This window comes from Aotus nancymaae, unplaced genomic scaffold (assembly GCF_030222135.1).
Source record: "Aotus nancymaae isolate 86718 unplaced genomic scaffold, 86718_ANA_hifiasm-v0.15.2.pri h1tg000064l_0, whole genome shotgun sequence".
Taxonomy (NCBI): domain Eukaryota; kingdom Metazoa; phylum Chordata; class Mammalia; order Primates; family Aotidae; genus Aotus; species Aotus nancymaae.
This window is the reverse complement of record NW_026988478.1, coordinates 12,555,241-12,569,033: the sequence shown is the minus strand read 5'-3', so window position 1 is coordinate 12,569,033 and position 13,793 is coordinate 12,555,241. Positions and strand designations below refer to the sequence as shown.

The following is a 13,793-nucleotide window of genomic DNA, read 5'->3' as shown; positions in this document are numbered from 1 at the left end:
GGCATGATAAAGTATGTTCATCATTTTGAGACAATTTTAAAGTGGTGATTTTGAGTGGTGACCCAAAGATCCAGGCCCTCAGAGATCCATGGAAAATAAGGTTAGAAGTTGTGAACCTGAAGGTCCTGGAAAGAAAAATTACATGGCTAGCTCAGAAACAGCAACTTTCTCATCACATACTGTAAGAGTTAGCCAATTTTGCTGGGGCACTTGAGGCCAACATGTTTGCTGGTGTAGCAGAATTGATTATGTGGTCCTGGATAAGGCACAAGCAGCTCAAAGCAAGATGCACATAGACAATTCATTCCAAGCAGCCCTGAGTTAAGCAGCAGGAAGTCTGTGGCTGTTATGGGAACGAAGAGACTCATCAGCCCACAGCATTACAGGATTAAGCAGGACCTCAAAGATCAGCTAGTACAATTCTTATCAATGCATGAATTTTCCTTAATATTCCAAACAAGCTTACAATCTGTGCTTTGGTACCTACGGCGATTGAAAGGACTTCTTTTATTGTTCATCAATTAATAAATTCCAACTTGGCTTTCTTTAGTCAGTGTCCCTGTGAACTCTAGAAAATTCTGGCTGTGGAACAGCCAGCCACATAAGAGAATTTGGAATTAACTTTATGAAAAGTGTCTACTATATGCAGACATTTTATAAGTATACTCAATCAATAATTTTGACAACATTGGAGCACATTAGGAATGAAAGGCTCAGTGAAGTTAAATGCCTTGTCTTCCAAAACTCACACACTCAGGTGAGATTCACTTCTTGGTCTAAGAGATCCTCCGAAACCACACCGAGTCTGCCACACAGGATTTCTGCTGTCAATTTCTAAATGTAGTCAGAAGAGTAGAGGATACATAGACCAAAATGGAGAAAGTAGACTATGAAGTTGAAGGCAGAGTATCTTGAAAGCATTTCTTGTATACAGGAATACTTACAGATATGTCATCACTAAAGTCAATTTCATCCAAATCAAGGTATTCAGGGGCTTCCATTATTCTTCCTTGCACATTTTGAGTACAGTCAAACGCTTATAAATTCCTGAATGAGACAGAAGCAGAAAAGAAAGGCAAAAAGAGTTAGCTGTTTTACAACCAAAAATAATGTTTATATTTAAACAAATAAAATAAGGGATAGTGGGTGCTAGCATTGCCTTGGAGTACATTTCCACCGTTCAACTGTCTGTAGCCTGGCTTTCCAGAAGCAGCAAGCACAGCATCTCCATGGTCCCCAGGGTGGCTCCCCTGTGGGCACCCAAAGTCCTTCGCTTTGCTTGGTTTGTGCCTGTCTTCGCCAGAGCAGTAACTCGGGTCAGAATCTCCCCCTAGAATCAACATTAGAATTCACACTGACTCTTATCATAGCCAGGGTGAAAGGCCACTCTTTGGGAAATGGGGAGCCAGCCTGGAAATTTTAGGAAAGCCATTTTCAAATGTTTCCTGTGGGCATATCCTTGGGCGTTGTACATGGAGCAATGAATACTGGATCTCCACAGGAGAATAACACAAGACAGATAACACTAACCAAGAGTAATGGATATTTTAGAATTTGTAGCACAACCTCCAGTTCACCTCATACACACAAAAAAGGAAGAAAGAAAGAGGATCTAAGTGCAGATTTAAACCTCAGAGTTATTGCATTGCCCTCTGCCTCAAATAGCTTTGCCTGACTGTGCCAGAGTGACCTGATGCAGGCCCCAGAATATCTTCAGTCAGCTCTTGCCTCAAGGCTGCCTGGGGCAATCCTTTAAATCTGTCACGGTGAGATACATCACCTCCCACTTCATTTTCCCATCACTTATCATCGCCCCCATCGGCAGTGGCAGCGGCACCTACAGATGTCAAGAGCAGAAATATAGATCTCCTGACGGCGCCTTGGTGTGCAGTTATCTTCTGCAGAGCCAACTCTCAGAGAGCAAAATGAGCTTCTGTTTCCTGCAACTTGTCTTTCCTATTGTATAAATTACCTTATGTACCCAGATTTGAGTATCTGAAATAATTCATTTTGCCCTCTTTGATTCTCTAATCAAGGTGTACCTTGCTGAACAGCAAGGAGTACATTACTGGAAAGTGAAAATACATTTAGGCTGACAAAAATAGGCTTCCCAATGTAAGACTGAAAGTGTAAAATGATCTACTTTTCAAAAGAAAATGTGTTCTGAGGCTTTTTTTTTTCCATTTTGAGCCATTCTTTTTTTTTAAGCTCTACAAATGATATAATTATGATAAACAGAAAAAAAACAAACTTGCCATCCCTTACCTCAAACCCATCACCTGATTTAATTTTCCTGTTTCCACTCCTTTTTTTCCCCATATGTATATAACATTTTTACAGTCTTAATTACAGTAGATACAGAGTCTATCCAAGGAAGGATTAAGATGTTACTTCCATGTTTAAATGAGATTATCCATTTAGCAAATGTTAAAAATTCTTCTGAAATCACAGTAAGGCATACAATAAAAAGAAAACTATTTGTAAAAAAAAAAATTAACATCAGAAATCATATTATTTGTAGAAATTTAAAAATAGGTTATCAAGCAAATTGCTTGGTATAAAAACATCACTATTCTTCTAATTCACAAAGCTTTTCAGAGGAAAATATACGTACTCTGCTAAAAAATTACTCAAAACAACTTTCTCTTCCACTGTGATGGATTCTGAGACAATCCAGACTCTTTGGATTCTAGCGTGTTCACTAGGAGACTTTCTTCCAAACCAGTTTCTTTTCACTAAATGTGTACTCCGTGATGAACTAATGATTTACAGACTCTGTTCCCATGGCCTTGATGAACAACACAAAGATCATGTTGGGTGTCAGGATATGGTACAAACACAGCATCAGCAGGAACATGGAAAGAGGGGAAGATGAAGCAGAAAAACATGCATTGGAGCTGGGAACCAAATGGAGCTTTAAATAAATGAAACTATAAAACGTAGGTGAATATGTCTTAATTAAGCAAATTAACAAATAACCACTGCACCTCTGTTTGAGATGCTTCGACAATATAGAGAGCAGTATCCAGTTGAGTGCAACCATTCCAATAGAACATAGCCAGCAGATAATAACTCATGACATTAAAGCAGAAATATTTCTATTTGCACTTGCAGGATGGTAGTGAGGTTCTTGATTCTATAGGCGAGAACACAAGACTTACAACAGGGGAAGCTCATTATAGGAAGTCTTGGGCCACTGCTCATGTTTATTTCTGTAGGTTGGATGATCCCACCTTAGACTAAGGCTCCCAGACATTTGGAGTTTGCCTCTATTTCCCAGCAGGCCTCCACATACTATCTCCTTTAAGATGTCTCATTCTGTTTACGACCCAATTTCTTTTGTCTGGTTCCAATGCTTGTCTTTTTCAGGGTGCCACTTTGAGAGTATTTACATTCTCAATTACAATGTGCAGAAATCCCCGTGGTTTTCCAATCCTGGCTACATCCCCAACATTAACTGCTTTACAGGTAAGAGTGAGTCTGCAGTTGTCCCAGTGGCCAATACAGTGCCTCCTCTTCTTTCATCTGCCCTTCCACCAAGCCCCTGACACTCTCAGGCACTCTTTTCTAAGAAATTGGGGAGAAGATGGGAGGCAATAAGGTCAGGTTAGAGTAGCTGCTGCAAATAACCAAACATGATAAGGACACTGAAGTGAACTGTGGTCGCTTTTCTCATCCTGCTCTTCCGACACCTCCCACTCCACACGCCAGTCCACTATGGAAATCAATAACCCTCCTTTCAGACCCATGACAAACATGCTTTAACGGAAAGCACAGCTACGGAGGGCATGCGTTGGAGCCCTGAGAGCTGAATCTGGCCAACAGATGTGATTTGTTTGACCCCAGCAGTGTTAAAAAAAAAAAAAAATTGAATCAGTTGCCAACTTGCAGACCTTGGGTGATTTCACATAAAATTCTGGATTTCTGGCTTTGTTTTAAATACCTGAAGCTCTGGCAACAGGAGTCTGCAGTCCCCATAGCAACAAACAACTGGCTAGGGCTGAGCCGCAGCTGCTCCTACCTGCCCATGGGGCCTGTGCTCCCCAGTTCCCTGGAGCCCCTCCAAGGGGACTCTACTCATCGACGTGCCTTGGGGACATTTGAGTGTTTGGCCCTTCAAAGGAATTCAGCATTAAACAATAAGTACCACCATTACCCCCAATTTTGTATTGGTGTCTCCTGCCAAAAATGTTGACTTCATTTGTATTCTAAAATTGTTTTAAATTCTCATAACACAACAGTAACAAAATAAAATTTCTTACAAATAAACTACTGGCACATCACAATTTGTGCTTTCATGGAACGTCCACTTTATCTCTTAGTATCAGGAAAAAAAACCTTCACAAACATAATAAAATGTTACGAGGTGGGGATTATGTTTCCTTTACTTTACAACTGGAGGAAGGAAGGGTTCTTCTTTGTTGTGATTAGTGTGGATTTACATGGTGACACTTCTCTGCTGTGACTCCAAAGAAACGAGGGGAAGCCGTGCCAAGCGCAAACCCAGAAAAAGTCCTGAAGCCATCCTCTGTCTGGCCCAGACCGGCACACCTTGGAGGCAAGAGAGCCAACCCAACTCAGACCGACAAGAGTGGGTTTATACCTAAGCAAAATATATTTTTTAGGCTTTCCAGAAAGGACAGGCAAGCTTAAAATCCTTTATGTAGGATTTTTATTACTATGCTTATAGTTGGCATTAGGCCCCTTTTAGATCTCAAGACTTAGTCATTTGTGAATCTGAACTTCTCCCCTGTGCCATCCACCCTGACTCTACAAGCTACAATCACTTGTTCCCAGGTTTTCTAAGGTCTCCGGGGGGCTTTCTTCTGCATGTAAGCCCCTCTTCCCACAGTACACTTCTTTCAAGATCTATCCACCATAAGTATTGTCCACTGATTAAAATCATCCCATTTCTTTTAAACAATTTTTAATTTGTTATTTATTTAGGCAGGTGTGTTATGTGTTTAATTGTTTTTTTGAAGTGGGGAGAGGTGAGATGCAGGGGAGGGTGAGTAGAGAAAGGTGAAGGAAACATTTTTCAATGGTCTAGCTCTCCCAATTTGGGTAGGAAAATTGATAGAGAGGGAAAGAAGAAACAGATTAGAATGTGGGGACACAGGGCCAGGCTGCTGAGAACTATATGCTATGCAGAAGCTGCTGATGACAGCTTGGCTCTCTTCTTTGGATGTGCCCATGGCACTGGGAGAAACTTTACTCAAATTCCAAACTGATGCCCAGCTTTCAGAGATAAAGAACAAAACAAACAACATCAATGATACACAATGTTTGTAGGACTTTTCCTTCTCTCACAGAGTTTTGATAAACTGCCAAGAACAGAAGCCCCTCTAGTGCCTATTAAAGTGTGTGTGAGGGGCTTAGGCCCATAATGGGTCTATCAACACCATGTCACCCTCTCATGAGTGACCTCAGTGATGGCCCAACTGCTTCCTTCCATGGAAGTTTCCTTTTGGGAGAGAGCTCAAAGTAACTGAGAACCAAATTGCATAATACAAAAATAGACAAGTAATTTAAAAAATAGCCTCCTTGCCACCCTAGTATTACGATACTCAGGTGGTATTTTTAATTTTTTTGTTGTGACTCGAAAACTGACTTTGAAAATAATTCCAAATGAAGACTTCCAAAAATCTGTTACATAATGGCAGCATCACTGGAAAAAGCTTACAGGGGCCAACAAAATTTCCTTGAGAAACTACACTCATTTTAGTGTACGCATTCTGGTGTGCTTGGCTCATAAAGGCTCATTGATTTGTGACTACAGTCACATATCACATAAATTGCTCTACTGAAAAATTTTAAAAAATGTATTGCCTCACTCCATTTTACAAGGAGTCAGCTTGGACTCATTCTGAAGGCTCATGTTACACAGATTTCTCCCTTTCTGCCAAAGTCACTATTGCTCCATTTACCAGTATACTAGGAGGCCTGCTAATTAAAAATAAGTTGGACTTGTCAAAATAAATGAGCATAGTACATTTGGTGATGAGGTAACTTCAATGGGTTTGCATTACAACTTATTTCTTTACTCTTTAATCTATCAGCACTTGGGAAAACACAGCCGCTCCCTGCAACACTACGCGCGCGCGCGCGCACACACACACACACACACACGCCTGCCAAATTTGTACTGAGAAAAATTTTCAATTTGAAAGCCTGGACACTGATACACTGATATTGTGCTTACTTTCTTCAATATAAAAACTCAAAATAATCACAAAGTAAGTACTGAAAGGTCTCGGTAGAAATGTTGTCCCCAGTTGGCTCTGTAGCTTGGCTGGCAAGAAAGCAACTCATTCCAAATGTTGGATTAGGTTTCTTTCACTCCTTGATTCAACAGTGGCCAGAAGCATGGCAGTCAGTAAATGCCTCATCTTGAAGCAGAAAAATGATAGAGGCAAGAAATTTCTACTGGAAACAGGCAACTGAAGGACAGCCAAGAAATACACACGAAGAACAAAGAAAAAGCACAAGCGCTGTGGACTTTATTCACTTCTTCATTTATGGAATATTCTGGATGCATGTGGTGGATAAGACCTATACTACTCTCCTGGGGTATATGGTACCGGGGAGACAAACAAGAAGGCACGCTATTACAATATCATGTGGTGCTGGCCAAGACAAATAAAACACAGCAGGCGGAGGCACCCAATCTAGATAGACCCTGGAGATGAGGGAAGTCAGCATGGCAAAGCTGAAAGCCAAAGGATGAAGGTATAAGTGGGGAGGGAGTTTTTGGGGCAGGAGGAAGTGTTCCAGTTGTCTGTGCTTTTAGTATGGGAATAGGCCTAGTAGTGAGAATTATGGAGCAGAATGTCCAGAAAGATGCATTACATTGATTTAGTATCACTTGCTGTATTTTTGCTTCTACAAAGGGGTCTTGAAGGGTGAGGGTGAGGGTGAGGTGGAGTGATAAATAGGGATTGTCATGGGAATATTTCCAAAGCCAGAGTGTGCACAGAGCACATCTTGAAATATCAAATTTCTGGCATGTTTGTAAAAATACAAGAGAATGTTTGATATCAAACAAGGGACTAATGTAATATATTGAGCCTGCTCTATCTCCTAGAGGAGAGCCTGCATTTCTTCCTCACTGTCCTGAAGGAAACACCCACAAAAAAATTTGTGAAGAAAACTATATCAAGATTTAGGACTGGGTGCTATTACATACACTTGCTTACTTTTTCTCACACAGATGCTGGGAGACAAACATCTTTATACTTTCCTTTGTGGAGATAAGGCAACCCAAGCTCAGAGAGGTTCTGTAATTGCCTCAAATTCACACAGCTAGGGCTTCTGATTTTAAGGCTAGTATTTTTCTCTCTTACTTCAACTTGCCAAAACTACAATGGTAAAGGAACACTGCCTCTGTGTCAAACATTTTACTTTTAAAAATCATCTTCAATATTTTTTAGCTGAATTTATTTATTGCAACCTGTGATGGAGGCAGAGGGCATGCATCATAATTTGTAATTTGCAATCATATCTTTTATATTTTACAGATGGTAAACCTCAGAAATAGTCCATCCAAGGTTCTGCACTACTGCTGCTGACTTCCCTTAGCTCCAGGGTCCATCTAGATTGGGTGCTCAGCCTGCTGTGTATTTATTTGTCTTGGCCAGCACCACATGATATTGTAATAGCGTGCCTTCTTGTTTGTCTCCCTGGTACCATATACCCTGGAGAGTCATGTAGGTCTTCAGAAATAGTCCATCCAAGGTTCTGCACTACTAAGTAGAGGCAAAGCCAGCTAAGCAAATCATTTCCTGCTAACCAGTCTAGCACTCTTCTGACTTGCCCTGGACTGCTCTGAATCAAGGGTATTCTTTGAACCATCTAGGTCAGAAATCCATAGACATCCTTAGCCCTGAATTGTATTGCTTGAATGTTCATGAACCTAACTCCAAACGAATTACTCTTCTTTCCAGTAGAGTTTAAACAGAAATGGCAGATATCATCAACATCATTAATGAAAAGTATATAGATCTTTGTGTATCTAACATACCTTACCCACAGGCATCCCTCAACTAGTCTATAACACAACATATTCCATAGCTAGTTGGTTTGAATCTTCAACTTCATCTTCAATGAAAATTAGATTATGACCATCCTTTTTTTAATGTCTTATTAAAAAGGCAAGGAAGATGGCACTGTTTTAGAAACTTGATTCCAGAGATCAGGATTTCTCTGAAAAATCCCTGTAAGTGTTGGTCTTTTTGTAGTTTTGCCCTTTAATTTATATATTAAAATTCTTGTAAGCGATTTGGGGGTTATTTCATGATTTCTGAAATCCAAATACTGGGAAGGAACTAACATATACCTGAACTTGAGAGTTTGGAGAGACCTTAGTTTTTAAGCCTAGGGTAGATACACATATTTATCTACTTTTAAATCTGATATATCTCTCTCTTTCTCTCTCTGTCTCCTCCCTACCCCTCTCTGTGTGTGTGATTTAAAATGAGTTGAACATTTAAAATTCTTTTTGGAAGAATGAAAGAATCCATGCTCACAGGAGCTGTGCAAGAGAATATAAAATAATGTATAATAGAAAAAAAATACATGCAAACACACATGCATACACATACACAAAGAAAAAAATATATTGTCTTCAGTCTGGGTGCTGCTTCTTTAAAAAGCCACAGGTTATCTGGAACATGCAGAGCAGGGAAGCCAAGAGAGCCAGTGGTTGGGAAACTGTCTTATGAAAAACAGTTAAGGAAATATCTAACTTGGTGAAGAGAAAAAAAGCTCTCCTCTAAGAATCTAAAGATCCAGCAGGTAAAAGGAGGGTTTAACTTCAAGGGTAAATCTTGGAGGAAATGTCAGGGATGTCAGTCTCAGCAAAGACTCTGTAATTATGGTATTTCAAATGGGCTTTAATGGAATGGGCTGCTTTGTGAAATCACACCCACCCCAGCAAGAAATTGTTCAAATAGAAGTCCTCTGAGAGAAGATCAGAATACTGCATTGTGAACGAAGAATAGACGGCCCCCCCAACTCAAAAGAGAACTGTAATATTGTTCATTCAGTGAACATAGGATTTATTCTCTGTTGTAAACGAAAACTTACCAATTCCACAATTGTTTAGATATTGTGTTTTTAGCAAGGATAAAACTATGACCTAATGAGGTCCAAACAAGAAGAAAATATCTGGGAAGAAAAATAACACAGTTCTAGCACTGGAAAGTTAAGCATGGGCTTAAGCCAACCAACCATGTCTTGCACTGGCTTCTGGAAAGGAACTATGTAATAATCTGGGAACTGGATCCCTTACTCAGTTATGTACAGGAAACTATCCAAATCCAAGTTCCAAATTTTTGGCACACCTGAAATGGTTATGCTTTATTTTTGATTTTGCAAAGATTACTTAATTTCTACAGTGGATGTGTTTGGAAATTATTATTGAGTTTATATATGGAACACAGATCACAATCCTGATTGCCATTTTAGAGAGAAGCAGACACAACAGCAGCATGTATGGGATCACTGAAGACTACATCTTCAGTCAGTTATCTTGGCTTCATTCTGATTGTCATGAGGATTAAACTTTGAAGCAATCCTACATGAGTTATTCTCAAACTTTAGAGTGCATGAGAGTCACCCAGATGGCTTATTAAAACAGACTGCTGGGTCCAAATCCCAGACTTTCTGATTCAGTAGGTCGAGGTGGTGCCCAATAATTTGCATTTGTAGTAAGTTCCCAGGTGATGCTGATTCTGTTGGTCCCAGAATCACATTTTAGAACCACTACCTAAGCTTAATGGCTAACCTCAGCTTTGGCTACATCTGCACTTAATTAAAACATGGTGACCTCTTCCTCACAATGCCCCATCTCTCCAGATGTTAACTTCATTATACAGGATTCATGCCTAGTGCCCTTTTGATTAAACTGCCTCAGTGGACTCAGCTAAGCATTTCCCATGAAGACCACCCAGCAATCTCGGAGGGTCTTAAGTCTTTTTTTTTTTTTTAATTTGCTGTGCTATACAAAAGACAGACATTGGCACACACAACTCTAAACAATTTTGGCCTTGGTTACTTTAAAATTTCCTTTATAACACTTCATGGCTACAAGATGTTCTTAGTATCTCCTGTTAATGAGGTCTAGTTTTATAATTTTCAATGCAGCCTTTTAGAACTGGGATCTCAATTTGGGGACATCCATTCACTAGAACGACAGTATAATAAATCCCAGGTCTATTAACACAGAAGAAAAATGAAAAAAAAAAAAAGCAAAAATCTAGTAAGAATTTGCTTAAAAATCAATGCTTACACAAATGTATGTGAAGATATTGAAAATAATTACTCACTGTATTGGAAGCAGTCCAAAGAGCAAAACCAGCTAACTGGTAAAAAGAAAAACCCAGCCATATATTTTTAATGAGAATTATAATGTGCTTATTTTTATTGACTCAAAATCCAGAGATCAAATTATTATGAAGGTTTTATAAATTCTTCCATTCTGTAAATGTACCAATTTGATAACCAAAAGGAGACAAATTTCCTATAAAATAAATGTCCCTTTTTTCTGAAGAAAACAGTATAGTTTAACATATATTTAGATGATTAAACAAGGATAGTGAGTTAAATGTCTGAACAACCAAATATTTGCACATCTATACATACACAAAGAGTATGACTTAGCAAGTACTAATTCCTTAATCCAATGTGTTCATCTAGTCCTAATTTACTGAAGACACTTAGGGTAAAGACAATGAACAAAATTTGCTTCCATCATAGATGAGGTACTATTACTAAAAGTGCAAAAACTGAACACTGTACACCTACCTAATACACTTCTAATATGTGTGAAAGCATTTCAAGAAAAACACAATATTATTTATGTGTACCTTTAAAATTCAGCCAGGAATTATTATCTTCAGTTTCATCAATATGTTGTTTTTTTAAACACAATATCTCGTATAGAGTAAATAATATATCGTTTACATGAGTTCATTTTCAGACTGAAAACTGTTGAGTTACTTTAGAATTTTTACATTAGAACTTTTGGTATTGTCTTAAATAACTAATGTTGTGATGACTTTTTTTTCAACTTATAATAGCTTAATGTTCATATATTTTCTTGCACAGTTTTCTCTGAAGTCTATTTTTGAAGAAGAGTCAGTTTTCTAGAGGTCCTTTCAGAAACTGTTGATGAGAGCTATGAAAACTTTAGCTGTACTCTCCAATGACAGGGTCTGTTTTCCAACAATTAAACTTGAATTCTTTGCCATTAAGCATATAGAGAAAGAATAACATTTGTAGGCTGTGGTGTCGGTTTTTCCTCCTTGGCACCACAGAAGCACACCAACTTCATTTTGTAATTAACCAACATAAGCAAGAAAGGACTGATAGCAGAGAAGCTTGAAGAGAGGGCTGTGAGAACAGCTGGAATAAAGATGCATGCTGCCAAGTCTTTCAAGAAATAGACTAAGATAAAGTGAGAAATCCAAAGTGGAGTGATCAGTAACATTAATAAAACACTGAACTTGGCCCCTCTAAGGATTTCAATTTCTGAATCATCATCTCCAATCCAGATGTCACCATATGTCATCTTCTTTCTCTCCGAAAGGAGGAAAGACATCCAGAAACAGACAAAGACTAAAATAGCTAAAGGAAGAGTATCAATCAGAACCAAAACAATTTTCCCATAGAAAAACTCTACCTGCTTATTTTGAAAGACAACTGGGCAATCCATGTACATCCTGTTAGTAGACAAAGGATCTGTATCATTTCCCGCATTCAAGAATTCTGATTTTCCAGTATGAATTAAAACTGGGATGTATACCACCACACCAGCCATCCAAAGTACAGAAATCACCTTCAAGGAATGCTTCTGTTGGTCCAGGCTTGGATTCTCACTCAAGGGGTGGGCAATTTGGTAAAGCTTCCAGTGGTAAAGCAATGAAAAATATAACATGAACCAGATGGTCAGTGAAGTTGTTAGGGCCGACGTGAAGAGCAGAACTTTGCAGCCAGCTGAATCCAACATGATACCAGAAGAGTAAACAATTTTCATTACATTCACCACCAAGTTTTTAATAAGGTGGACAAATATAAGATTGAAAACTAGAAGAAAGGATGTCTGTAAATGCCCAGTGATACATCTTCTTGTAGAATAAAACAGACAAGTGTTTCCAACGATGCTCACAAAGATTAGGATGGTACAAGTGATGATCTCGAGCACGTCTGCAGAGGGCTTCATGGCAGATGCCGAATTGGTTATCTCAAATGTCTTTTTCTCTTTTGTTTGTCATTAGGCTTTTGTAAAAATTTTAAGAGGTCTTTAGTGAGAAAATCTGGATTTTAAAATAAATCCACTATGTTGACAAAATCATCAACTGATATCACCCTAACAGTTCAAAGTCTGTAACAGAATTCTGCTTGCTCCAGTGATGAGATGTTGAAAACAGAACCGCTTCCCAAAAGGATTCTGTTTTGTCATCTCCAGGGACTTAACTATGATGAGAAAGTGCTAGGTATTATCACTTAATTAAAAGTTCTCAGAAATGTATTTACAATACTGTAATACAACTTCCTAGATAAAGTATAATACAGTTTTCAAAAACTGTGAGGGAGAGAATAAAATTAAATTTACGACACAAAAGAAAAGTAGTCAGGTTGAAAGTACACCACTCCACTCATGGAAGAAAAAGTAAGGGATGTCTGAATAACAATGAAGATTTCAAAATAACAAAATGACAAATTAAAAATGAAAGTAATACATGGTAGAGATTTATATAATTAGAATGATTTTCTAGTTTCTCTACCATTTTTGCAAAGCAGAAGTACTCTTACCTGTTCTGATGATCTTGTAGGGATGTTAGGAATACAAAAGATGGTAGAAAATACTTCTGAAGGAAGTAAGGATGGTTATAAAGAAGGAAGGAAGAAGAGAGGGAGAGGAGAAGGGAAAGAGGAGGGAGAAAAGGAGGACGTTTTTATAAACATGGGGATTATGTCCACGAGCAAATATCTAAACTATCAGTTAAGGAAACATTCAAACAATTGAGAAGTGATTAGGGAGACTTTCCTTCCTATAGACCAAGAGGCTAGGGAAAGATTTATCTTCTAAGTATAACTGGAGAGTACAGAATAAGGACAGAAAGACAGCACTGAAATACTTTGCTCGAGTAATCTGGCATTAACTCACTTTCTGGGTGAATCATGTTTGTCAAGTATATTACAGTGATCCACTATAGGACAAACTACTTTTCCTCTATTGCATTGGCTTGTAGGTTTTGCTGTTGTCAATTATCCTGTCCTACACTATCAAAACATAAGGCTTAGCATGCCCCAGTGGTGTAATGGAGTGGCAACAACTTGAACAACTGTGCACATCTCTTCCAAACTCTGTGTTCAGTGACTTTATGTTGAGAGCTTACAATTCGTCATGCTGGGAGTATTTACACCATGGAAATTGCCAAATGCTACAAATCATGATTTTTTTTTTTGGAGGAGAGCTGTTTTAGAAATACAACATTGACCTGACCAAAAAATACAGATTAGAATAAGAAATTAGCTGATGTTTTATTTACATAAAGATATGATCAGTATTTGATATTGGTAAGCCCTTTCAGTAAGGGTATGAGAAACTCCTAGAGCTGCATGTTGGATAAGAGGTTCATGGCTGTGAAAGTAGACAGAAAAACTGGGCCACACAACCCTACTGTGGGGAGGTGGCGACTGGGGGCTGGCTGTTTCTATTAACCCCCTTTCACCTAATTGGCTACTATGATAGTCAACTCAGAGTCCTCATACAGTTTTCTTCTTTAAGA

At 38.6% G+C, this 13,793-nt stretch overlaps 2 protein-coding genes across 5 annotated transcripts in view; both read right to left on the bottom strand.

Annotated features, from left to right (window-relative positions):
* SNCAIP (synuclein alpha interacting protein) overlaps positions 1–13,793 on the bottom strand; it is a 148,966-nt gene that overhangs the window by 73,568 nt on the left and 61,605 nt on the right. For all 4 annotated transcript variants that reach the window (XM_021664922.2, XM_021664924.2, XM_021664923.2 and 1 more), the window contains exon 2: positions 945–1,047. In XM_021664922.2, the coding sequence (XP_021520597.2) occupies positions 945–1,001 (57 nt within the window). In that variant the 5' untranslated portion in view covers positions 1,002–1,047. The remainder of the gene's footprint in view (positions 1–944; positions 1,048–13,793) is intronic.
* Positions 11,249–12,220, bottom strand: LOC135270556 (uncharacterized). The gene has a single exon (XM_064366111.1). It carries the CDS (start codon positions 12,218–12,220, stop codon positions 11,249–11,251), a length of 972 nt encoding a protein of 323 aa, XP_064222181.1.